At 60.2% G+C, this 27,267-nt stretch overlaps 1 protein-coding gene across 1 annotated transcript in view; it reads right to left on the reverse strand.

Annotated features, from left to right (window-relative positions):
* The window catches only part of PTPRN2 (protein tyrosine phosphatase receptor type N2), a 205,173-nt gene that overhangs the window by 157,506 nt on the left and 20,400 nt on the right, over positions 1 to 27,267 (reverse strand). The window contains exon 2 of the mRNA XM_055133868.1: positions 12,474 to 12,524. Within this exon, the coding sequence (XP_054989843.1) occupies positions 12,474 to 12,524 (51 nt within the window). The remainder of the gene's footprint in view (positions 1 to 12,473; positions 12,525 to 27,267) is intronic.

Genomic DNA, 27,267 nt, shown 5'->3' on the forward strand with positions numbered 1-27,267 from the left:
CACTCAACACAGTACACACACACCACCACACACGCTCAACACAGCACACACACCACCACACACACTCAACACAGTACACACACAGTACCACACACGCTCAACACAGTACACACACACCACCACACACACTCAACACAGTACACACACACCACCACACATGCTCAACACAGGACACACACACCACCACACACGCTCAACACAGGACACACACACCACCACACATGCTCAACATAGTACACACACACACCACCAGACACGCTCAACACAGAACACATATACACCACCATATACACTCAACACAGTACACACACACACCACCACATACGCTCAACACAGTACACACACACGCCACCACATACGCTCAACACAGTACACTCACACACAGGATCATACACGCTTGGCAAGTACACACACACACACCACCACACATGCTCAATAGAGTACACACACACCACCATACACTCTCAACACAGTACACCCATACACACACCGTACACGCTCAACACACAATACACTCACACACAATACCACACATGCTCAACACAGTACACTCGCACACATACCACCATATATGCTCAACACAGTACACCTATACACACACCATACATGCTCAACATAGTACACACATACACACCACCATACATGCTCAACACAGTACACACACACATTGTACATGCTCAACACACAATACACTCACACACAACACCACATATGCTCAACACAGTATACTTGCACACATACCACCATACATGCTCAACACAGTACACCTATACACACACCATACACGCTTAACACAGTACACCCACAGACACATCATACACGCTCAAAACAGTACACTCACACACATGCCACCATATACGCTTAACAAAATACACCCACACACACCACCACACATGCTCAACACAGTACACTCACACACACACCACCATACATATTCAACACACTACACCCACCCATACCACACCATACATGCTCAATACAATACACCCCCACACAACACCATACATGTTCAAATCACAATACACTTGCACACACCACCATATGCTCTCAACACACAGTGCACTCACACACACCACACTACATACTCAACACAATACACTTACACGCCACCACTCACACTTGACACACAATATACTCACATACACCACCATATATGCCCAACACAATACACTTGCACCTGCACACGCCAACACAGACATGCTCAGCACACATAGACCACACTCATATACAATAGACAAACCCATACACAACACATAAAGACACGCTTAACACACAGAGATACACACTGAATACAAACACTCGGCACATATGCATACATGTGTGACATGGGCACATGCAAGGCACTGCGTGGGGCCTGGAGGCAGAACCCGTCACAGAGGTAGCCCCTCCCCACCTCCCACACGCGCCTGCACCCTGGCACCCAGCGGACTGGCCAAGGCGCCCAGACAGGGCCCCGCCCGCACCTGCTCTCAGCACCGCGTGCCCTGGGCGTGTCCCACTGGCCTTTCTGAGCCGCCAGGCCACGGGCCGGCCTCTGTCTCCAGGGTCCGGAGGAGAGTCACTGGGAAGACCCGGAGCAGAGGCCACACGCTCCCAGCCCAGGGCTCACGCTGGGCTGCGCGTCCCTGCCCCCACACCCTGCCCCTGCCCCCCACACCCTGCCCCTGCACCCTGCCCCCTGACATCCTATTCTCCACACCCTCACACCCTGCTCCCCACACCCCTGCTCCCTCACACCTTGCTCCCTGCACCCCTGCACCCCTGCTCCCCACACCCCTGCACCCTCAAACCCTGCTCCCTGCACCCCTGCTCCCTCACACCCTGCTCCCCGCACCCCTGCTCCCTCACACCCTGCTCCCCGCACCCCTGCTCCCTCACACCCTGCTCCCCGCACCCCTGCTCCCCGCACCCCTGCTCCCCGCACCCCTGCTCCCTACCCTCCCACACCCCACACCCCTGCTCCCTCAGACTGCCCCCTACTCCTGCACTCACACCCTGCTCCCACAACCCTGTTCCCTCATTCCTGCTCCCCTACGCCCCACCGCCCTGAATTCCTGCGCCCTGCTCCCCACACCCCTGCACCCAGGCTGAGAGACAGACCCCAGCGCCAGCCGTGCAGGCTGTGGCAAACATGCTGAGAGCAGGGCCAGGCACGCCCACACTCCAGCGCCAGACAACGGCCACCAGCCACGTCCAGCACACGATGACCAGCACCCAGACTCCAGGGCTAGACCCCGGCACCCAGCACCCAACACCCAGCACCCACTGACCACTCACAATCAGCTCCCGGAACCAGCACCCGCACAGGATCTCAACACCCAGACCCCAGCACTCACTGACAACCCACTGACCAGCACTTGGACTACCCACTAACTAGTACCCACTGGCCAGTGCTCGCTGACCAGCACCCACAGAACACCCACTGACCAGCACCCAGGGGCCAGCAAGGGCAGCAGCGTTAGGAACATGGGCTGAGCTGCACAGCAGGAAGTGAGGCACCCACACGTGTGTGTGTGAGTGTGTGTGTGTGTGTGTGTGTGTGTGTGAAGCCAGGTGCCGCCTGGGAACCCTCTGCCCTCTGCCCTCCGACCATAGCTCTGGTCCAGGGCCTAAGGGGCTGCAGGCTGGGGCCCCTCCCAACCTGAGCTTGAGTCCAGCCCCTGAGGGAGAAGCCCCACAGGCCCCTGAGGAGGGGCCACAGGTCAGCCCTCACACAGGTGCCCCTGGACGACAGATGGGCCTGAGGGGTGCAGGCCAGTCCTGGCAGGGAGACGCTGGAACAGTGACACCAGCTCTAGGGGCTGTGACACCTGGGGATTCAGAACACACCTGTGGGAGTCGGCCACACCAGTGAGGTCAGGTCATACCTGTGGGGTCAGCTACACCTCTGAGGTGGGTCACACCTGCAGGGTGAGGTCAGGCCTGTAGGGAGTCAGGTCACACCTGTGGGGCTGGTCACACCTACAGGGTGGGTCACACACGTGGGGTCAGGTCATACATGTGGGATCAGTCACACCTACAGGGTGGGTCACACCTGTGAAGTCAGGTCATACCTGTGGGGTCAGTCCACCTACAGGGTGGGTCACACCTGTGAAGTCAGGTCATACCTGTGGGGTCAGTCACATCTGTGGGGTTGGGTCACACGTGTGGGACTGGGTCACGCCTGTGGGTGGGTCACATGTGTGGCAGTGCTGCCCCTAGAGGCGGGAGGCTGTGTGGAGGCTGGTCCAGGATGGCGAGGGAGGGAGCAGAGGCCGGTGCCCTGGGACAGAGAGGGGCTGACCCCAGGAGGACAGAGGCGGGAGGGGAGGGACGGGGGCTGGGGTCGGCACCGTCTGGAGTACGACATGCTGGTCAGAGGGTCTCCACCCTGCTGCCACGTCTCTGGGGTCCCCTGGATGCCGGGTGCTGAGGCCCGTGTCTCAGCAGGGAGGGGGGCCGTGCCTGGGGCTGGGGCTGCGGCCCAGGTGACCGGCCAGGCCCGGCCGGGCGGTCAGGGGCAGCAACACCAGGCGGCCTCTGCCCAGCACTCTGCCCTCGGACGTCTGCCACCCAGACCCGAGGGGGCCCCGGGCTGCGGCCCCCGCAGGCCAGCCACGCCCCCAGACCCACGCTCGTCACGTCACGAGATGGCCCGTGGGAGTGGGGACAGCAAGGAACGCAGCAGGGCAGCGGCACTGAGGGGGCCTCCCCCGCCCTCACGGCCACTCTCCCTGCAGGCACGGCCGTGCGGAGCCTCCTCGAGCCCTTCCCAGAAGGCCCCTCACGTGTCCGTGAAGGGCAGCGCGGGCTCCCTGGTGCTCCCTCCTGTCCTGCTCTAAGACTCCAATTTCCCCTGAAAATTAGTTCCCCCGATTTCCTCTAGTTCCGGGGAAATCATGGACAACCACACTTGCAGCCGGTTTCTCAGGGCCGGCCGGGGAGGCGCAGTGCGTCCCGAGGGTCCGAGGTCGCCGCGCCAGGCTGAGGAGCACACGCCTCATCACGCCTCCAACATGGCCGGGCGCGGCCCGTCCAAGCTCTGTCCTTCCCGCCCGTCCGTCTGCACCTCGGGCCGGCAGCCCCTCCCGCCCGCCCGCCCGCGAGAGAAGGGGCAGTGTGGAGCCCCCGCCCTGCGCCCCTCGCCCCCGCTGTCCGGAGTCACCTCGGCTCTGGGCGCCGCCCACCCTCGGCCAGCGGCTCTTCCATCCCGTGGGCCCTGGCCACGCCCACACCCTCTGGTCAGCCGGGCCGCGGGAGGACCCTGACGCTCGGGGGTCTAGAGCCTGGGAGGCGGGGCCCAGGGGTCCTCACGCAGCCACACGGGCGGTGCCTGGATCCCCTCCTGTGGGCCGCGGGCTCCGGCAGAGCGAGAGGGGCCCCGGCCTGAGTCCACTGACCAGCTGGTCACAGCCTCTCGCCGCCCCGCAGGCTGAGCACGTCCTGCCCTCCTGGGGTCCTGCCTTGCCCCCGGCAGGGACACACCTGGGCAGAAGCCCCCAGTAACGGCCGCACAGCCGCGTCTCCACAGCCAGTCCCCCGATGCCTCAGCAGCGACCCCGCGTGACCTTTCTGCCCTGTGTGTCCCGTAACCTTCCTGCTGTGTCCCATGACCTTTCTGCCATGTATGTCCTGTGACCTTCCTGCCATGTGTGTCCTGTGACCTTCCTGCCATGTCTCATGACCTTCCTGTTTGTGTGTGTCCTGTGACCTTCTCGGCCATCTGACCATGCACTGTGTGCCACGTGGCTAACCGTGTCCTGACCACTGCAGTGTCACGTGGCTAACCATGTCCTGCCCACTGCCCACTGTACTGTGGCACGTGGCAAACGTCTCTGTGCTGTTTCCACCCCATTTCAGCCTCCTCAGACCCTGACGCCAGAGCAGCACGCCCACAGCCCTGGACGTCAGCTGCGCCTCTGCCACAGGCACGGTTCTCCACAGCTGCCCAGGGCCTCAAGCCAGGTGCTGCTCAGACCGTGCACCTCAGCACAGAGACGGGCAAAGGCAGGGCCAGAGTTCAGGTGAGGCCACGATCTCCGACTACTCTTCTGGTTTCCTCACTCTGGTCCCACCATCACCATCTCCACCACCATCACCATCACCACCATCACCATCATCTCCACCATCACCACCATCACCATCATCTCTACCATCACCACCATCACCATAATCTCTACCATCACCACCATCACCATCATCTCCACCATCACCATCATCTCTACCATCATCACCACCATCACCATCATCTCTACCATCACCACCATCACCATCATCTCCACCATCACCATCATCACCATCATCTCCACCATCTCCACCACCATCACCATCACCATCATCTCCACCATCACCATCATCACCATCATCTCCACCATCACAACCATCACCATCTCCACCATCACCATCATCTCCATCACCACCATCACCACCATCACCATCATCACCATCATCTCCACCATCACCATCATCACCATCATCTCCACCATCACCATCATCACCATCATCTCCACCATCTCCACCACCATCACCATCATCACCATCATCTCCACCATCTCTACCATCACCACCATCACCATCACCATCATCTCCACCATCACCATCATCTCCACCATCACCATCTCCACCATCACCATCATCTCCACCATCACCATCATCTCCACCATCTCCACCATCACCACCACCACCATCACCATCTCCATACATGTGTGCTAGGATCTAGTCTAAGTGCATCCTGCCCATCAACCTTCAAAGAAATAAAATCACCCCACGTCAGATCTAGGGCTGTGCATGTTCGGAGCATAACCTGGGTCACATCAGAGCAGCCCAGGACCATGGAGAGCATCCCAGGACCACGGAGAGCAGCCCAGGACCACGGAGAGCAGCCCAGGACCACGGAGAGCAGCCCACGGCCACGGCAGGGTCCCAGGGGACAGACCACCATCCTGAGCCCTGAGGCTCACTCCCCTCGGTGGCGAGATAAGGGTCGGACACACTCTTCAAGGAACAGCACTCTGCTGGGGAAACTGATGTCTGAATGCCGACTAGGAACATCCTTAAACCAACACGGCACCTGGACCACGGGAAAGCTGTGAAGCCATAACTAACTACTCTAACTACTCATAACTAACTACTCACTAACTACTCATAACTAACTACCCGGTAACCCTGAGGTGCCAGCGTTTACCAGGTGCAGCTCCGTCCCTTGTGCGAGGGACTGACACAGGGCCACTGTTTATAGTGCTCTGGTCACCCCACGGCTGTCACCCCACGGCTGTCACCTCCCACGGCTGTCACTCTCACGGCTGTCACCCTCATGGCTGTCACCTCCCATGGCTGTCACCTCCCATGGCTGTCACTCTCACGGCTGTCACCCTCATGGCTGTCACTCTCATGGCTATCACTTCTCATGGCTGTCACCCTCATGGCTGTCACTCTCACGGCTGTCACCCCATGGCTGTCACCCTCATGGCTGTCTTCCTCAAGGCTGTGACCCCATGGCTGTCACCCTATGGCTGTCACCTTCACAGCTGATCACTACTGTCCATTCTGTAACAGTCATGTGCTTGTGACAGCTCTTGCTTCATTACAGCCATGTGCTGTGACAGCCATGTTCCCATGGCACCTGTGTGCTGTGACATCTGTGTGCTGTGATAGCCATGTGCCTCATGACAGCTGTGTGCTTTGACATACATGTGCAGTGATATTCATGTTCTGTGACATCCATGTTCTGTGACATCTATGTGCTGTGACATCCATGTTCTGTGACATCCGTGTGCTGTGACATTGGTGTGCTGTGACAGCTGTGTGCCCCATGACATCTGTGTGCTGTGACATTGGTGTGCTGTGACAGCTGTGTGCCCCACGACATCTGTGTACTGTGACATTGGTGTGCTGTGATAGCCATGTGCCTCATGACAGCTGTGTGCTTTGACATACATGTGCAGTGATATTCATGTTCTGTGACATCCATGTTCTGTGACATCCGTGTGCTATGACATTGGTGTGCTGTGACAGCTGTGTGCCCCACGACATCTGTGTACTGTGACATCCATGTTTTGTGACATCCGTGTTCTGTGACACCTGCGTGCTGTGACAGCCGTGTGCTGTGACTGACAGCCATGTGCTGTGACAGCCGTGTGCTGTGACAGCAGCTTCCTGAGGGCGGAGAGCAGGCTCCAAAGACTCAGCTGGACCTGCAGCCCCCGTTCTCGATGCTGTGCAGTGGGCCTGGGCCCTGCAGTGGACGTGCCCTGGCCGCTGCTCGCTGCTCTGAGGGGCTTGGGTGCGAGAGCTTTCTAGAAGGCAGCCCTTGGGCCCAGCCCCACAGGGGCCAGTGCCAGCCCCTGTGTCCCCTCCCCGGCTGGCCCCTCAGCCCCCCGCCAGGCCAGGCTGCAGGGGGGCCAGCACCGCAGCCCCGGAGCCGCATCAGGTGACGCAGACCCAGCTCGGGGCCCGAGGCAGCGACTGGACCCCCCAGCCCGAGGGACGGTGACAACCGGCTCCTCTCGGGACACTCCGGGCTGAGGGACGCCCCAACGCCCTGCACACGTGCACCTGCACTCCTGTTTGCCTTTAGCTCCGGGAGAAACACCGGGAGGGGCCTGCGGGACCTTCGTGTTCCCGTGTTGGTGCTGAGGGGCCCCACGCTGCTCCCCAGAGCACGTCCCCTCCGCACAGCCCCTGCCTCTCCGACCGCGACTCCTCCGGGTGTTTCCGCGGCAGCGGCCGGCGGTGATGGTCACGGCTCCCTTCGGAGCCTGCCGGGCAACGAGCCCACGCAGACACGCACGCTGACCAGAGGAACAGGCATGTTTAGAGACAGTCCAAAGGGCAGCGGCCTAGGACGCTGGTGTCCCCAAGGAAAGGTCGGGGAAGGGGGGGCTGTGACTCACCACAGAACATCCTGGAACCCCGGCATCGGCCCCAGCGCCCTCCCCTCCAGCCCCCGCATCCTCACTGCCTACCCTCCTCCCCACCTGCTCATCCCCCCCATTCTCACCTCTGTCCTCTGGCCCTCTGCCTCCTGTGCTCCCCTCTTGTGCTCACCTCCCCTGACCTCCACCCCCCGTGCCGCCACTCCCCACACTCACCTCCTCAGTGCTCACCTCCTCCCGCCATAACTGCGTCTGTCCTCACTTGGCCCTGCCCACTTCTGTCTGCCCCTCCTGTCCCACTGCCGTGTGCTCTGCTCACCCGCCCACACGCACCACCTCAAGTGCTCAGTGTGGCTGCCAGAGCACAGCCCTCTGCCTGCCCGCCCCCACACAGGCCACACAGCCCGGGGCCCTGGAGACCCTCCCTTCTGCTTTGCACGGTCCACCGCTCTGTGGGGCCGGACGATGGGGCTTCGCTGCTTCCCAGACCTGACAAATACACAGCAAGGCCGGCCCGGCTCCAAGCCAAGGCTGGAGCCCACAGTCACGTCACCTTCCTGTGGCTGGAGGGACAGGCCAGCGGGCAGGACATCTGCCTTGCACGCAGCCACGGGGCTCCATCCCTGGCACCCCCACGGTCCCCAGGCCCGCCAGGAGTGACCCCTGAGCACCGCCAGGTGTGGCCCTCCAACAAGAACTAAGACCATAAACCACTTTCCCCCCAAAGGCCTCAGAGCTACAGCCGGGAGCGCAGCCCCACCCAGAGGGGGGCAGGCGGCGGGGCCCAGGTGTGGGGGAGAGCGCGAGCCTGGTCTAGCTTCTCACAAATCCACAGGCCCTTCCTCGCCAGCCCGCAGAGGCCGGTGCGGGAGTGCGCTCGCGGCCCTGTGAGAGCTGACAGGAGCACTGTGGGGGGAGTGCCCTGAGCCACCGGCCACCCCAGGCCGACTGTAGGGAGCTGGCCTGGTCATCGCTGCACGGTGGTGGTGCCCAGGCCGGGACCAGCTCGCCTCTGAGAACAGGCCGGCCCTCGGCTGTGCTGAGCACGAGAGAGGGTGCCCGGCCCAGCCTGAGCACCGCCTGGACCAGCCACTCGGGGCACGGCCAGGCCAGGGGGCACGACCCGAGCCCGGGGCAGGCCCAGCAGATCCATGCACACCCCCAGGGCTCCACCTGAGCGAGGCACACGCGGCAGCCAGCTGTGACCACACACTAATGGGGGGCGGGGCCGGCAGGCGCCACAGCCAGGACCACCCACAGCCCCTCCCCAAAGACCCTCAGGAGAGGGCAGGGGAGCAGCGGGCACAGCGGGCCAGGGCGGCTCCTGGGCCACGCACCTGCGACCCTGCACTGGGACTGTGTCCGGAGACCTTCACCCGGGGGCCCAGTACTGGGGGGTCCTGCACCGGGGGATCCAGTGCCGAGGGGTCCTAACCTGGGGATCCCGCACCGGGGGATCCAGTGCCAAGGGATCTAGTGCCGAGGGGTCCAGTGCTGAGGGATCCTAACCTGGGGATCCAGTGCTGAGAGATCCTAACCTGGGGATCCAGCACCTGGGGATCCAGTGCCCAGTGCCGAGGGGTCCAGTGCTGGGATCCTAACCTGGGGATCCAGTGCCAAGGGATCCAGTGCTGAGGGGTCCAGTGCTGAGGGATCCTGACCTGGGGATCCAGTGCCAAGGGATCCAGTTCCAAGGGATCCAGTGCTGAGGGATCCTAACCTGGGGATCCAGTGCCGGGATGTTGAAGTCCTCCCGAGCAGGCCTAGCCGAGTCCTCTCTGGCCACCTGGCTCGTGGTGTTTGTGGATGAGCCCCGGGCACCGGCCCTGGTGGGGGCAGGCTGTTGCCGGGGGAACCGGCCTTCCCGGCGACTGCCATGACTTGGGGGTCTGGCTCTGTGCCTGTGGCGGGGCTGAGGTCAGGGAGAGCCGCCACCTCGAGGTCTGACAAGCTCAGTGTTCCACCCCTGCATCTGCTCACAGGAACCCTGTGGCACCTCTGACACCCCGTCCCTTCTAGCCCAAGTAAACCATGGAATCCACCTTCCTCCTCCCTTCTCGGGACCCACACGTACTGCATCCCTCTCTGCCCTTATAAAAAACCATTATCCTCCCCAATAAACCTTGTCATATTGTTGGGTTATCGCTCCAAGCATTTTAAGAAGCAACGCTGGTTTGTCCTTGCTCCTCCTGCAGCAGGGAGCTTAGGGCTATTGAGTTGCTCCCACCACAGTGCTCCCAGGGCCACCCAATTCCATCAGGCACTCCAACCCTCTGTGTTTATCTGTAACCTCTGCTTTGTGTTCTTCTCCTATCTGCTAATCACTTATATGCCCAAATCAGACCCTGTAACCTGTGGGCCAAATCTTCTGAGGGCTGAGGATTTAGTATATGTAAGTAAAATATTGCTAAACCTCCTGCCCCCGCACCAGGCTGCCTTCACCGGGGCCCTTGGTTTGGGGGGGGCTGTTTGAGCTTCCCTCCCCACCCCTAGAAAAGCCCTAGCAGTCGAAAACCTCCAGAACCCAGCCACAGCCATGCTCAAGGCCTCTCTCCACACGCTCAGATGAGCCTCACCCATGAAGGAACCAGCAGAGGAACCCAGGTTTGTGGGATCTAGGGCTGAGATCTCCAAGCCTGCTTGGATGGAGACTGGGCCTCCTCCACCCAGATCCCCCGTTTTCCAGTAGGTTGGCAGTCACACCCACAAACTGCCCCTGGCACCATGTAATCCCATCAATGGCCAACATCCAGAGACTATAAAACAAAGCTCCCGGAAGAGAGCAATGCAGAATCTCGCACGGCAGAGCCTGGCAAACTGCCTGTGGCATATTCGATATGCCAAAAACAGTAAAAATAATGGGCCTCATCCCCCTGACCCTGAACACGACAGGGACATGACTGGCATTCACTTGAGCAAATCGATGAGCAATAGGACGACAGTGACAGTGACAGTGAAGTAAAATATTGCTTTTTTTCCTTTACTCTATGTCCCTTGCATGGTTTACTTTAGAGCAATGTCCTTTTTGTATAGACACAGGAAGACAGTTAATGCTATGCTCTTTTAACTTGGGAGTTACTTGACTCCAAATAATATTTACTCCTGGGCATCTGTCATATGTACTCGACTTAAGCCTCAGTTGTCCTTAGTTCCAAGCACCCCAAAAGCAGGATCCCAGCGAAGGGACCCAGGGCAAGCTGTGAGCTACCCCGGCATTGGGAAGGGACAGGCTAGGCTCCATAAGAAATAAAAGAAGGGGGCTGGAGCGATAGCACAGCGGGTAGGGCATTTGCCTTGCACGTGGCCGACCCGGGTTCAAATCCCAGCATCCCATATGGTCCCCTGAGCATCGCCAGGAGTAATTCCTGAGTGCAGAGCCAGGAGTAACCCCTGTGCATCGCCAGGTGTGACCCAAAAACCAAAAAAAAAAATGAATAAAAGAAGTTAAGAGCACAATCATAGACAAACTCTGTCAGACCCAACAAGAAGCCACTGAGTAAGGACCCTGCTGGGGTCAGGAAAGACTAACCTGGCCTGAGGCCGGTGGTCTGGGACCTATAGGGAAAGCCCCCAGGAAGAGCTTGACGTATCTCTTACTGTGTCCGTACAAAATGACTAGAAATAGACTAAGAAGTAAGTTTAAGACGACAGCTTAGTGGGCTGCCTGCTGAGGAAAGGGGAGAGCAGCGTGTCCCGAGGAGATCCCACCCAGGGCGGATCTCCTCGCAGAGACCCGGAGTGCTGAGCCCTGAGGCGAGACGGTGTCCTTGGGTAGGTCCCCAGAAGAGCGTCCCGAGGAAGGGCTTCACGCCTGCCCACTGTTCACGACATGTTCCAACACCCCATGTCACTGTGCCCCGACCCCCCGTGACTTCTCCAGACCCCACGCTGAGGCTAAATAAAGGGCGGCTGATGACCAACCAGCCCGGGGCTCCCGTTCCTTCGCTGTCTGTCACCGTCAGCCTGCCAACGTGATTGGCCCTGGACACACCAAGGGGAACCGGGGAACGGTGACCCTCCCCCATCCCGAAAAGTGCTGTCACGTGACCGTGAGTCCGTGACTCCGTGGGAGGACTCTCCCAGCCAATCCGTGGTGTGCGGATCTGGATCCTGTGACATCCTTATGTTCCAGGTCTTGTAGCTGCACCGACAGCTACGTGTGTGTGTGTGTGGGGGGGGACCCCGTACCCGGGACCCTGTGCCGGGACCCTGCCTGGGGCACGCTCAGTGGGGACCCCCTCCAACAGGCTCACAGCCCCAGGGCACCACGTGTTCTGTGACTGCTGTGATGCCGTGAGAGCAGCGTCCAGAGGGGCAGCTGAGCCCCTGACAGAACCCGGGGGCGTGGCAACGGGCAGGGGCAGGGCCAAGGGGCTCAGCTGGGGGAGGGCTCGAGCTGCCCGCAGCCCCAGGTCTGAAGCAGGCGGTCGCGGGATGGCCAGCTGGGCACAGCACAGCCTAACACGTGCCCAAGTGGACCCTGCGTCCCTGGTCTCCCACAGCCCCAGGGCTGGCCGGCCCCCACGCGTGGCCCCGAGCCTGCCTGCCCCGTGTGAGTCCCAGTGTCCCGAGGACGTACATGTCCACTGCCCGGCGCCTCCGAGGCGGGCCGCCACTCACCGTCCACACACAGCTCCGAGTCCCCGCAGAGTCCGTCCCGGAACAGGCAGCCTGGAAGGAGAAGGGGACGGTCAAGGCCACGGCAGAGCCTCACCAGGCTGCTGGGCGGCGGGGGCAGAGTCTCTCCGCTCAGCCCCACGTGGGCCCACGAGAAAGGGGCCCCTGCGGTGGGTCTGACCCGCCCCTGGGGAGACGATCGGACACCCCACAGGCACCTCCCACCTGAGCAGCTGCGCCAGGACGGGACCCAGGCCCGAGACCCCTGGACAGGAGGCAGAGGAAGGGGCTTCCCTGCTCGCCAGGACAGCAAGTCCAGACGGACCCTCCCGGGGCCGTGGACACACCGTCAGTGCCACACAGCAGGCAGACATGTGATAGGCACCATCAGCACAGGGACACACGGTCAGCACCATGACACATGGCAACACATGGTCAGCATCACATGTCGCGGTGCCTCGGGACACATGGTATCACGTGACATGGTACCATGGGACACACAGTATCACGTAACACTGTGCCATGGGACACGTCGTCAGTATCACATGATACGGTGCTACAGGATACATGGTCAGTATCGCATGACACGGTGCCATGGGACACGTGGTCAATATCACATGACAGTGCCATGGGACATGGCCAGTATCACATGACACAGTGGCACGGTACACATGGCATCACATGACACACTGACACGGGACATGTGGTCAGTATCACATGACACACTGCCATGGGACACGTGGTCAGTATCACATGATATGGTGCTACAGGATACATGGTCAGTATCACATGACACGGTGCCATGGGACATGCAATCAGTATCACATGACACGGTATCACAGGACACGTGGTCAATATCATATGACAGTGCCATGGGATGTGGTCAATATCATATGACACAGTGGCATGGTACACACGGTATCACATGACACACTGCCACGGGACATGTGGTCAGTATCACATGACGCACTGCCACAGGGCACGTGATTGGTATCACAGGACACACACTGCTATGGGCCACATAGTCTGCATCCCGTGGCCCGGTGCCATGGGCCATGCGGCCCGTGTCACACCACTGCACGCTTCTGCCTGCACCCAAGAGCCTTTAATTCTCTTTGTTCTTGGTCCTTGCCGTCCTAAATGCGATAAAACCTTCCAAAGAGGATGTTTGCTGATTTGCTCACTGGAACCGAGGAAGCATCTCAGCGTGTTCCCGGACAGATTCCACAGAGCCCTGGAAGGCGTCATGTGCCAGCAACAGGCGCCCGGGCCCAGGTGGGCAGGGGGGATGGTGCCAAAGCCAAGCCCCGTGCAGGGCAAAATCAGGCAAGGAGTGTCCACTGGAGGCAGGTGCTGTCCGGCCTACCGGTGAGAGGACAGGGCTGACCGGTGAGGGGGACAGGGCTGACCAGTGAGGGGGACAGGGCTGTCCGGTGAGGGGGACAGGGCTGACCAGTGAGAGGGACAGGGCTGGCCGGTGAGAGGAACAGGGCTGGCCGGTGAGAGGCACAGGGCTGGCCAGTGAGGGGGACAGGGCTGGCCTGTGAGGGGGACAGGGCTGGCCCATGAGAGGGACAGGGCTGGCCGGTGAGAGGGACAGGGCTGGCTGGTGAGAGGACAGGGCTGGCCAGTGAGGGGGACAGGGCTGGCCGGTGAGGGGGACAGGGCTGACCAGTGAGAGGGACAGGGCTGGCCGGTGAGAGGAACAGGGCTGGCCGGTGAGAGGAACAGGGCTGGCCGGTGAGAGGCACAGGGCTGGCCAGTGAGGGGGACAGGGCTGGCCTGTGAGGGGGACAGGGCTGGCCCATGAGAGGGACAGGGCTGGCCGGTGAGAGGGACAGGGCTGGCTGGTGAGAGGACAGGGCTGGCCAGTGAGGGGGACAGGGCTGGCCGGTGAGAGGGACAGGGCTGGCCCATGAGAGGGACAGGGCTGGCCGGTGAGAGGGACAGGCCTGACTGGTGAGAGGACAGGGCTGGCCGGTGAGGGGGACAGGGCTGGCCGGTGAGAGGGACAGGCCTGACCGGTGAGAGGACAGGGCTGGCCGGTGAGAGGACAGGGCTGGCCGGTGAGAGGACAGGGCTGGCCGGTGAGAGGATAGGCCTGACCGGTGAGAGGGACAGGGCTGCCCTGAAGGCCCCACCGCGAGCCCGAGGCCCGAGCAGCCGCTCTGCAGTGGGCCCGGAGCCGTGTCAGTGTCCCGCGGAGATCTATCTGCTCTGCGCCGTGGCGGCTGGGCCGGGGCTGCCCCTCCGCAGGCCTGCGGTTTTGTGCTGGAAGGAGGCTGGGCTCTGGGACCCGGGCGCGAGGACCCCGGGGAGCCCGGCCTGTCTGCCAGCCCTGCCCAGGGGCTGCAGCATGGCAGACCTGAGGGCCACAACCCTCAGACCTCCCAGACACAGACCCGGCTCAGGGGCCGTCAGGGCCGTGGGGGCCCGAGAGCCACAGTCCTGCCGGGAACTGCGCATCTGGGCCGGCGGAGCACTGCGGGGAGGCCGCCCCCTAAGGAGGAGCTCAGCAAGGCTGGGCCGTGGGGCCTGCGTCTCCTCTGCAGGGACACAGCGGCAGAGGGCGACAGGACGCGGGGCCTGGGCCACCCCTGCAGCCTCTGCCCCGCCCTGGCCTCCAGGGGCTGCCCAGCTGGACAGGGGCGGCCGCCACGCCAGCCTGGACCTGCCGGGGTGTGGCAGGGCGCCCACAGCTCAGCGGACGCCTGGGGCCGGGAGAGGGACAGGGCTGGCCGGGAGAGGGACAGGGCTGCCCTCCCTCCCCCGCAGCAGCGGGGTCACCAGGCTCACACGCTGCGTGGTCAGGTCGCGCCGGGCACGGCCCTTGGCGCCTGCAGCACCCTGAGTTCTAACTGTGCCCACTGGTTAGGCCCACACGGGCCCGGGATCTGCCAGTCACGCCCACTGCTGCCTCTGTCCCTCCGGAGCGACGCCCTGGCCGGGCCTGGACCGTGGGCCCGCGGGAGGCTCCAGCTGTCCCCACTGGGCCAGACCCTTCCGAGAGAGTCCCCGAGCACAGCCACGTGTGACCCCAGACCCGCCCCAGACACCCTGGGGAGTGAGGGACGGGCCGAAGCCTCCCGCCCGGACGGGCTTAGGGGAGGAGTCCACACACGGGAGCGTCCTGCCCCTGTCCACTCACAGGACTGTCCTGTCCAACACTGCCATCTGCACACGAGACTGGCCCTGACCTCGCCCTGCAGTGACGGTGCTCTGGAGCAACACTGCCCACCGAGGGCCCCAACACCAAGCCCACGCCAACTGCCCGGCGGCCCTGTGGAGTGGCCGCTGCACTGCCCTCCTGACCGCCAGCTCAATGGTCCTCCTCTCCTCTCCCCGCCCCTCCCCTCCTCTCCCCGCCACTCCCCTCCTCTCCCCGTACCCCTCCCCTCCTCTCCCCGCCCCTCCCCTCCTCTCCCCGTACCCCTCCCCTCCTCTCCCCACCCCTCCCCTTCTCTCCCCCGTGCCCCTCCCGTCCTCTCCCCCGTGCCCCTCCCCTCCTCTCCCCGCCCCTCCCCTTCTCTCCCCCGTGCCCCTCCCCTCCTCTCCCCCGTGCCCCTCCCCTCCTCTCCCCGCCCCTCCCCTCCTCTCCCCGTGCCCCTCCCCTCCTCTCCCCGCCCCTCCCCTTCTCTCCCCCGTGCCCCTCCCCTCCTCTCCCCGCCCCTCCCCTCCTCTCCCCGTGCCCCTCCCCTCCTCTCCTCCGTGCCCCTTCCCTCCTCTCCCCGCCCCTCCCCTCCTCTCCTCCGTGCCCCTCCCCTCCTCTCCCCGCCCCTCCCCTCCTCTCCTCCGTGCCCCTCCCCTCCTCTCCCCGCCCCTCCCCTTCTCTCCCCCGTGCCCCTCCCCTCCTCTCCTCCGTGCCCCTCCCCTCCTCTCCCCATGCCCCTCCCATCCTCTCCCCCGTGCTCTGCCCTCCTCCTCTCCCCCTGCTCCCTGCTCTTCTCCCTTCTGCCCCTTTCTTCCCGCCGCTCCTCCTCCCCCTCTGCCCCAGGCCTGTCCTCCCTGACCCCATGTGACCGGGGCAGGCCCCTCTCCCTGCACACGGAGACTCAGGAGACAGGCCGCAGCCCTGGGGCCCGCTGTACAAAGCCCAGATTCCGGCCATCTGGCTGCACCCCACAAGCTCTGCCAAGCTGACTGTAATTCTACCAACAGGAACATTAGTCAGGTTCCTCTCAGGCTGAACTAAACTTATTGAGGAAGATCAAAATACTTGCTGAAGCTTGTCACAACAGAAAATTAAGAAAAGGCAGCAGCAGGAGAAAAGACGGTGCCCAGACAGCACCTGCAGGGACGACGCCAGACAGTGCCAGATAAAGGGAGAACAGGGCCAGGGCAGTGCCAGGACAGTCAGACAGCGCCAGGACAGCTGGACAGTCAGGACAGTCGGACAGTGCAGGACAGTCAGACAGTGCAGGATAGTCGGACAGCGCCAGGACAGTCAGACGGCGCAGGACAGTCAGACAGTGCAGGACAGTCAGACAGCGCAGGACAGTCAGACAGTGCAGGACAGTCGGACAGTGCAGGACAGTCGGACAGTGCAGGACAGTCAGACAGTGCAGGACAGTCAGACGGCGCAGGACAGTCAGACAGTGCAGGACAGTCAGACAGTGCAGGACAGTCAGACAGCGCAGGACAGTCAGACAGTGCAGGACAGTCAGACAGTGCAGGACAGTCGGACAGTGCAGGACAGTCAGACAGTGCAGGACAGTCAGACAGTGCAGGACAGTCAGACAGTGCAGGACAGTCAGACGGCGCAGGACAGTCAGACAGTGCAGGACAGTCAGACAGCGCAGGACAGTCAGACAGTGCAGGACAGTCAGATAGTGCAGGACAGTCGGACAGTGCAGGACAGTTGGACAGTGCAGGACAGTCGGACAGCGCCAGGACAGCTGGACAGTCAGGACAGTCGGACAGTGCAGGACAGCCGGACAGCGCCAGGACAGTCGGACAGTGCCAGGACAGCTGGACAGTCAGGACAGTCGGACAGTGCAGGACAGTCAGACCATGCAGGATAGTCGGACAGCGCCAGGACAGTCAGATGGCAGAGGACAGTCAGACAGTGCAGGACAGTCAGACAGCGCAGGACAGTCAGACAGTGCAGGACAGTCAGATAGTGCAGGACAGTCGGACAGTGCAGGACAGTCGGACAGTGCAGGACAGTCGGACAGCGCCAGGACAGCTGGACAGTCAGGACAGTCGGACAGTGCAGGACAGCCGGACAGCGCCAGGACAGTCGGACAGTGCCAGGACAGCTGGACAGTCAGGACAGTCGGACAGTGCAGGACAGTCAGACCATGCAGGATAGTCGGACAGCGCCAGGACAGTTGGACAGTGCAGGATAGTCGGACAGTGCAGGACAGTCGGACAGTGCAGGATAGTCGGACAGTGCAGAACAGTCAGACAGTGCAGGACAGCTGGACAGTCTAGGACAGTCGGACAGTGCAGGACAGTCAGACCATGCAGGATAGTCGGACAGAGCCAGGACAGTTGGACAGTGCAGGGCAGTCGGACAGTGCAGGACAGCTGGACAGTCTAGGATAGTCGGAGAGTGCAGGACAGCTGGACAGTGCAGGACAGTCGGACAGTGCCAGGACAGTTGGACAGTGCCAGATAGTCAGAAAGTGCCAGGACAGCTGGACAGTGAAGGGCAGCTGGACAGTGCCAGGACAGTCGGACAGGGCAGGACAGTCGGAACACGCAGTGTTTAATCACAAATGGGGCAGCGGTGCTCTATCTCCCCCGCCGCCCGCGTTTGGTAGTCTCGCGCCGCTTCCCCCACCCCGGGGAGGTTGGCAGGCGAAGGAAGGAACGAGGGCCAGGCTGGTTGGTCTCAGCTGCAGTTTATTCCATTCCCGTCTCCACTCTCCTCTGGTTCTCCTCCTGCTTCTCCCTCCCCCAGGCTACTTCATTCTCCTTCTCGCTCTCTCCTCAACCTCCTTCTGTCTCTCTCCTCCTTCTCCTCTGGCCCCCAATCTGGACCCCCAGCCCACTCTTACAGCCTAGTCCAATCCCCAAGCACGAGGGTTACCTACACATCGTTGGTCACAGTCAATCGGGGTAAAGTTCTTTCCCTCAGGGGATGCTTCTAGGACAGATTCTCTTCCAGCAGGACGACCAGCCCAAGAGCAGAATCCCATGGGTATGTTTCTCCTCTCCTTGTCCAACAAACATATAAACATTCATAATATTAACCATTTTATATGGACACAATAAGAGATACATTAAGTTTATAGAATTGCTCTCCTGGGGCCATCTTGATCTCAGACTACAGTGCTCAGGCCAAATTAGTCTTTCCTACCCTAGCAGGGTCCTAGTCTCGTCGTTACTTTTGGATCATGACAGCATTTGTCCATGACCAAGCTCTTAACTTATAGTTAAGAATTGTGGTGCTTTGGCCAGGCCCATTTCGATTCCAGGGTAGCTCACAGCTTGCCCTGGGTCCTTTCAGTCCCTTGTCAGGACCCTGCTTTTAGGGTACTAGGAACTAAGGGCAGCTGAGGCTTAAGTCGAGAAAGCAGATGCCTGGGAGGGAATAATATTCAAGGCCAATTAAATCCCAAGTTTGTCACTGTCACTGTTGTCCCGTTGTTTACTGATTTGCTTGAGCGAGCACCAGTAATGTCTCCACTGTGAGACTTGTTGTTACTGTTCTTGGCACACTGAATATGCCACGGGGAGCTTGCCAGGCTCTGCCGTGAGGGCGAGATGCTCTCAGTACCTTGCTGGGCTCTCCGAGAGGGACGGAGGATTGAACTCCGGGTCGGTCACATGCAAGGCAAATGCCCTACCCGCTGTGCTATCACTCCAGTCCCTAAATACCAAGTTACAAAAGCATAATATTAACTGTCTTCCTGTGTCCATACAAAGAGGACATTGCTTTAAAGTAAACTATTCAAAAGGCATAAGGAGGGGAGAAAGGCAATATCAACTTACAATACAAGTTCAGTGTCCTAGAAATGTCTGACCTTACAGATTAACAGAGTCCAGTTAGGGGAAAAAGCTGACTAACTGGTTGGGGAAGAGAGCGCAGAGAAGAGGTTATAGATAAACAGAGGAATGGGAGTGACTCGGGAGCACTGTGATGGGTGTAACCTGATAAACCAAAGCTCCCTGTGACAAGGAAGAAAGGACAAAGCAATGTTATCCTACAGTGCAGGACAGTCGGGACAGTGCTAGGACAGTGGGACCGACCCAGGACAGTCGGACAGCGCAGGACAGTCAGACAGCGCAGGACAGCCGGACAGCACAGGACAGCCGGACAGTGCAGGACAGTCAGATAGTGCAGGACAGTCAGACAGCGCAGGACAGTCAGACAGTGCAGGACAGTTAGATAGTGCAGGACAGTCAGACAGCGCAGGACAGTCGGACAGTGCAGGACAGTCAGACAGCGCAGGACAGCCGGACAGCACAGGACAGTCGGACAGCGCAGGACAGTCAGACAGTGCAGGACAGTCAGATAGTGCCGGGACAATCAACCAGTGCAGGACAATCAACCAGTGCAGGACAGTCAGACGGTGCAGGACAGTCAGATAGTGCAGGACAGTCAGACAGTGCAGGACAGTCAGACAGCACAGGACAGTCGGACAGCGCAGGACAGTCAGACAGTGCAGGACAGTCAGATAGTGCTGGGACAATCAACCAGTGCAGGACAATCAACCAGTGCAGGACAGTCAGACAGCGCAGGACAGTCAGACAGTGCAGGACAGTCAGACAGTGCAGGACAGTCGGACAGCGCAGGACAGTCAGATAGTGCTGGGACAATCACCCAGTGCAGGACAGTCTGACAGGACAGGACAGCTGGACAGTGCAGGTGGTGCCTGGATAGAGTCAGCTCAGAACCAAGACGGGCCAAGATGGCCGGGCAGTGTTGCCCATCAGCAGTGCCCAGGGCCCTCGGTGGCCCTAACTGCGGTGTCTGGGAGACACGACGCCTCACACCGAGATTCCCACTCCATGGTCTGAGTCCTGTCAGTAACATGAGGCTTGTTATTGATCCCAGAGGCCACGTATTGATCGACTTGAGCAGGGGTGACCCAGATGGCATCACACAAGTCAGCTGAGCAGTGAGGCGATGACACACGGCTCAGTGCAGCTGGCCACTGCACCTGACTCCTGCTGGGCACTCGCTCCCCTGCCCACAGTGACCGACCCCGCTCCCCTGACCACAGTGACCCACCCCTCTCCCCTGCCCACAGTGACCGACCCCTCTCCCCCTGCCCACAGTGACTGACCCTGACTCCCCTGACCCACAGTGACCCACCCCTCTCCCCTGACCCACAGTGACCGACCCCTCTCCCCCCACCCACAGTGACCGACCCCTCTCCCCCAACCCACAGTGACCGACCCCTCTCCCCTGACCCACAGTGACCGACCCCTCTCCCCCTGCCCCACAGTGACCCACTCCTCTGCCCTGACCCACAGTGACCGACCCCTCTCCCCCCACCCACAGTGACCGACCCCTCTCCCCCCACCCACAGTGACCGACCCCTCTCCCCCTGCCCCACAGTGACCCACCCCTCTCCCCTGACCCACAGTGACCCACCCCTCTCCCCTGACCCACAGTGACCGACCCCTCTCCCCCTGCCCACAGTGACTGACCCCTCTCCCCCCACCCACAGTGACCGACCCCTCTCCCCTGACCCACAGTGACCGACCCCTCTCCCCCTGCCCACAGTGACTGACCCCTCTCCCCCGACCCACAGTGACCGACCCCTCTCCCCCTGCCCACAGTGACCCACCCCTCTCCCCTGACCCACAGTGACCCACCCCTCTCTCCTGCCCACAGTGACTGATCCCTCTCCCCCTGCCCACAGTGACCGACCCCTCTCCCCCTGCCCACAGTGACTGACCCCTCTCCCCCGACCCACAGTGACCGACCCCTCTCCCCCTGCCCACAGTGACTGACCCCTCTCCCCCTGCCCACAGTGACTGACCCCTCTCCCCCGACCCACAGTGACCGACCCCTCTCCCCCGACCCACAGTGACCGACCCCTCTCCCCCTGCCCACAGTGACCCACCCCGCTGCCCCTGCCCACAGTGACCGACCCCTCTCCCCCTGCCCACAGTGACTGACCCCTCTCCCCCGACCCACAGTGACCGACCCCTCTCCCCCGACCCACAGTGACCGACCCCGCTGCCCCTGCCCACAGTGACCGACCCCTCTCTCCTGCCCACAGTGACCGACCCCTCTCCCCCGACCCACAGTGACCAACCCCGCTGCCCCTGCCCACAGTGACCGACCCCTCTCTCCTGCCCACAGTGACCGACCCCTCTCCCCCTGCCCACAGTGACCCACCCCGCTGCCCCTGCCCACAGTGACCGGGCCCAGCTCTGATCCTGTTGGGCTCCAGTGAGGACTGGGCACAGGCTTGTGCTGACGTGGAACATGACGGGCTCCTTCTCCGGGACCCGAGCGCAGGGAGACCCACTGGGCCGTCTCAGACAGCAGCAACCGGAGTCAGGGCAACTTCACAACCGGAGCAACGCCCCCAGGTTAACGCACAGGGCCTGTGGGGCCGGGAACCAGACACGGTGCTGGGCGGCCTGCACTGGGCAGACGCAGGGCTGAGACTCCGAGGGGTGATCCTGGCGTCGGCCCCGCCTGCAGCCCGAAGGGGACCGGGAGAGTCCCGCGGGCCCCTCACTGCCGCGGGGCCTCTCTCACGAGGGCTCCCACAGGAGGGAAGCAGAACCCCCCCAGGACAGCTGACCCAAGTGGGGGTTGGACACAGCCCAGGCTCTGCAGGAAGCTGAGCAGACCCGGGAGACGACGTCAGAGTGACAGAGTGGAGCGCGTGGTGGCGGAATCAGAGCCCAGGGAGGGTCTCAGCAGAGGCTCAGCAGCTGAGGGGAAAGAGCGGCTCCGAGACGGGACGCAGGAAACCGCCTGTGGGGGACGGACGAAAGCCAACAGCACAGGGGGGCAGGCCTGGGTGCAGGGGACAGTGAGGATCACCAGGGTCCCGCAAACGGGACGAAGAAGCGATGAGGAAACAGGGAATCAGAAGAGAGCTTCTGGGTGTAGGAGTGTGTGCACCAGGCCCGCAGGGGCCAGACACGCTGTAATCAAGACGACAAGAGCCGAGGACGGAATATTGCAAGCGGCAAGGTCAAAGAAGGAACTCGCACACAAAGGAAATCCATGAGATTCACAGCAGGTTTATCAAACAGACTCGACAGGCCAGAAAGGACGGGAAATAAAGTGAAGAAGCTGGGTGAGCCGAGCGCCCACCCCAGGGCTCACCCACCTAGATTAGCATTCCAATCTGAAGGAGTGACAGGAAATTTCAGACAGGCAACAGCTTTGGAACTTCATAGCCTAAAAATAGTTTCTCAATAAGCATTCAAAGAGTTTTTCTAAAAAACAACACCAACCTCCCAATCACACAAAACGCCCCCACAGGGATGTCGATAACCCGCTACATCACCATCTCACCAAGGTCAAGGGGCTGAACTCACAATCAAGAGACACAGAGTGGGGGCTGGAGCGATAGCACAGCGGGGAGGGCGTTTGCCTTGCACGCGGCCGACCCGGGTTCAAATCCCAGCATCCCATATGGTCCCCTGAGCACAGCCAGGGGTAATTCCTGAGTGCAGAGCCAGGAGTAACCCCTGTGCATCGCCGGGTGTGACCCAAAAAGCCAAAAAAAAAAAAAAGAGAGAGACACAGAGTGGCAGGATGGATCTGAAAACTCAACCCACGACAAACCTAAAGAGTCAAGTAAACACGGGCTCAGAGTCTCAAGCCTGGAAAACAATCGCACCCTTAAGAAGGCCTGGGGTGTCTTATTTCTATCAGACAACAGACTTCAAAAGGTCAAGAGGGACAAGGACGGTCATTTCTTAATGATCACGGGATCAACACATAAAGAGTTCACATCCCTAAACACACGTGCTCCCAACCATGGTCCATCAAAGTATTTAAAACAGCTGCTAATAAACATTCATTAGGATGCAAGAAAGGGCCTGCCTAGTACCTAACAGCACATAAATCAATAAGACGAAAACTGAGAAACTAATTCAAAAGATCAATAAAATCAAGAGCTTCTTTGAAGAAAGTAGCAAGGCTGGCAGACCATTCCAGTATAGAGCTCAGTCCCTGGTGAGCAGAAGTGCAGGGACCCGGACAGGAAATCAAGTTCCCAAGACCAGCTTAACAAGAAGACGTGGAAGAGGAACACAAGGGAAACTACAAATACTACAAGAAATAAAAGAGGACACAATGAAATGGAAACACATTCTCTGCGCATGGGTTGGAAGGATCAATATTTTCAAAATATCGTGTTGAGAAGGAACAAAGAAGTCTGCCTGAAGCTCCACACAGATCCAGCACAGCCCCCATAGAAACACCCAGGCCACCTTCAAAGACATCGATCAAATACTGTTGGCACCTGCATGGAGCAATGAACCTCCCCCCCCAATATCTAAAGCAAGTCCCGGGGGAAAGCAGATGGGGGGTGTCCCCGCCCTCAACTCTAAACTACACAGGAGGCCCAGGACCAAGACAGTGTGGGAGTGGGTAAGGACTGGCTCTGGGCCAGTGGAACAGAACCGAGAGCTCAGGGACGATTCCCCAGGTACAAACAGCTCATTCTCAACAAAGGAGCAAAAGGCACAAAGTGCAGCAAAGTCCAAAACCTCTTCAACAAACAGTGCTGGGGACACTGGTCGGCCACATTTGAGACATGAAGCTCCCTTCTCAGCTTCTGGACGTTCGAAGTCCTTTGAAGGAGGAACTCGGTTTCCTTCCTAGATTCTCTGGTGCTAGGGGGCACGACCTCCCTCTCGCCATGCCCCAGGGTCTTCCCAGGCCACCAGTCACCCCTTTCCCCATCCCAGGCAGAGACCGCGGGGAGGGAGGAGCTCACACGCCGGGTAAGACTGAGCTGCCCGTCCACGGAGCTCTGGCACCCGTGGCATCTGGCCCCGTTTCTTACACCCTGCACAGAAGTCAAATAAAAATGGATCAAAGGCCTTCAGACCTGGATCCATAAATTATTTTGAGGAAAACAGGTGGGGCCCTCCATGGCACTGAACCTAGACGCGGCTTTAATGATTCCCGGCCACTGGCCAAGCAAACGAAAGCAAAGAGAAACAGGACGACATCAAACCAAGATGCCTCTGCCCTGCTAAAGAAATGATGGCCCGGGTGTGACCCAAAAAGGAAAAGAAAAAAAGAAAAGAAAAGAAAAGAAAAGAAAAGAAATGATGGCAAGAAATGAAAGACAGCCCCCATGCTGAGGGAAATTATTTACCCAGCACTCATCTAACAAGGGGTTAATATCCAGGACAGATAAGGCCCTTTACAAGAGAAAAAGAACCAATTACACTTTTTTTGGGGGGCTTTTTGGGTCACACCTGGCGATACACAGGGGTTACTCCTGGCTCTGCACTCAGGAATCACCCCTGGCCGTGCTCAGGGGACCAAATGGGATGCTGGGATTTGAACCCGGGTCGGCTGTGTGCAAGGCAAATGCCCTACCCGCTGTGCTATCTCTCCAGCCCCCCCAAATTCCACTTTAAAATGGGGGAAGAGATAAACAGAAAGTTCCCCAAAGGAGGCATCTGGTCAAAGGGCAAATCAAAACCACAACGAGACATCCCCTCACATGAGTGGCACACATCACAGGAGCCTTTAAATCCCCCAGGGTTGGGGCTGGTGTGACAGGACAGCGCGGGGGTGGGGGGTTGTTGGTCTTGCACGTGGCTGACTCAGGTTTGATCCGTGGCACCCCATTTGGTTCCCGGGAGCTGGCCAGGAGTGATCCCTGAGTGTAGAGCCTGGACTAAGCCCTGAGTACTGCCGTACGTGACCCAAAAACCAAAATAATAATAATAAAAAGAATAATCACTGTTTGCCGGGATGTGGGGGGAAAGGAAGCATCATCCATTGCGGGTGGGAATGAATGTCGACTGGCCCGGCCTTTTTGGAGACTTCTCAATATGGCACTTCTCATAAAACTAGGAACTGAGCTTCCATATGACCCAGAAATTCCACTTTCTGGCATCTACCCAAAGGACCCAGAAACTCTATTCAGAAAAGACATCTGCACTTTTATGTTCATACAGCACAGTTCACAATAGCCCAAATCTGGAAAACAACCCAGGTGTCCAGGCGCAGATGAGAGGGAAGAGAAGCTCGGGGACATCCACACAATAAAACACAAGTGGCAGCAAGCAAAGCCAAAGCCAAGAGGGACTCGCTTCTGTGCAGGGTACACAGAGACGCGGGGAGGGAGTCGCACCCAGGACAGGTGCTGAGAACCGGCCCTCACAGGGAGAGCGCCACTGCAGCTGGGAGGAGGGGACAGCGGGCAGTGGAGGGAAGCAGACAGCGTGTTTGTGTCCGGGACAGGGGCTGTCGGGACTTTTTTGCATGAAACTGAGCATTAACTGTGCTGTAACCTGGGGCTGGAGTGATGGTCCCGTGGGGAGGACGCCTGCCCTGCACGCGGTGGCCAGGGTTCGATCCCTCGTGCCCCATATGGTCCTGCCGAGCCCACCAAGAGTAATCTCTGAGCACAGAGCCAGGAGTAACCCTGCGTGTCACCAGTGTGGCCCCAAACCACAACACATAAATAAGAAGAAAGTGTTTTCAATCAGTGCCTAAGATAAAAACTAAAATTACAAAATGGATCCCGAGGACAGGAGGATGACTCCTGCCCGTGTGCAACGCAGGGCTTCCTGCGGACCCCAGGGCGAAGCCCCTGGCTCTGGGGTCGGGTCCTCAGGCAGCCGCGTCCCGGCCATCCCTGCAGGCTCGTCTAACGGCAGTGACCAGAGCGGGGCCTCAGCTCCGCTCCCGGAGTCCTGCCCTCTGGCCCAGGGAGCTCCGCTCCTGACCAGCCGCGGCACCATGGGGCAGTGTCCCTGCAGATGCCCCCACACTGGCCTCCCAGTTTGAACCACGTGATGCGCATCCCCACAGACACACCTTGGCCAGGGCTGGCAGCTCTCTCAGTCGCCGTGCCAGCTGTGGTCGTCACCATGGCAGCAAGCAGTGATGCCACCCGGGCCTGTCCGCAGACCCGCACTCCCCCCAGCAAGTCAGCACCAGGGAAAATGCCGTGCCCCTCCAGGGAGCTGAGGAACGTACGGAGTGACAGGCCCAGCCCTGGCCATGCCACCTGGGCGATTCCAAGCAGCCCCCTTGGAATCGAGGGCACAGGGAACGCTGCTGGCCTGGGACAGACCCCTGTGTGGAGGCTTCGGACTCGGTCCCCACCAGACACAACCCTGTCACAGCCTGTGTAGAAGCTTCCTAGGGCAGCTCTCCCCAGTCCACCCGCCCAGCAGGCCCAGGAGCTGACCTGCCCCGTGAGGAGATGGACAGCCCCACCACACACTCAGCCCCCTGCACCGAGGCCACAAAGCCATGAGGTGCTTATGGAAGACGCTGGAGTCAGATGCGACAGGCCTGTAGGTGGACTGTGAGAGGCTGGAGCTCCGGAGCCAGGGCCGGGCTCACAGAGGAGTGACACTCAGGCAGGGTCACGGCTCGCCCCTGCCCTGCTGTACATCTCCTCATGGGGGCGAGACCCGGTGGCCCTGAGGCGGGGCGGGGTGGGGGGCTCAGTGCTGGCTGATGTGACAGGAAGTGGGCAGTGCAGCGCTGGCTAACAGTCGGCTCATCTGTAAGAGCATCCAGTTCCAAGTCCTGACCCAGCAGGAAATCTGGGTCTGAAGAAGTGGCTGGTTTGTCACCAGAAGACACCAGACCCCTTATCTGTTCTTGTGACTCAGAGATGATGGGAACATTCTGTGTTTACCGGGGCAGGCTTGGGTTAAGAGG

The sequence above is a fragment of the Sorex araneus genome, chromosome 1, assembly GCF_027595985.1.
Source record: "Sorex araneus isolate mSorAra2 chromosome 1, mSorAra2.pri, whole genome shotgun sequence".
Lineage (NCBI taxonomy): Eukaryota > Metazoa > Chordata > Mammalia > Eulipotyphla > Soricidae > Sorex > Sorex araneus.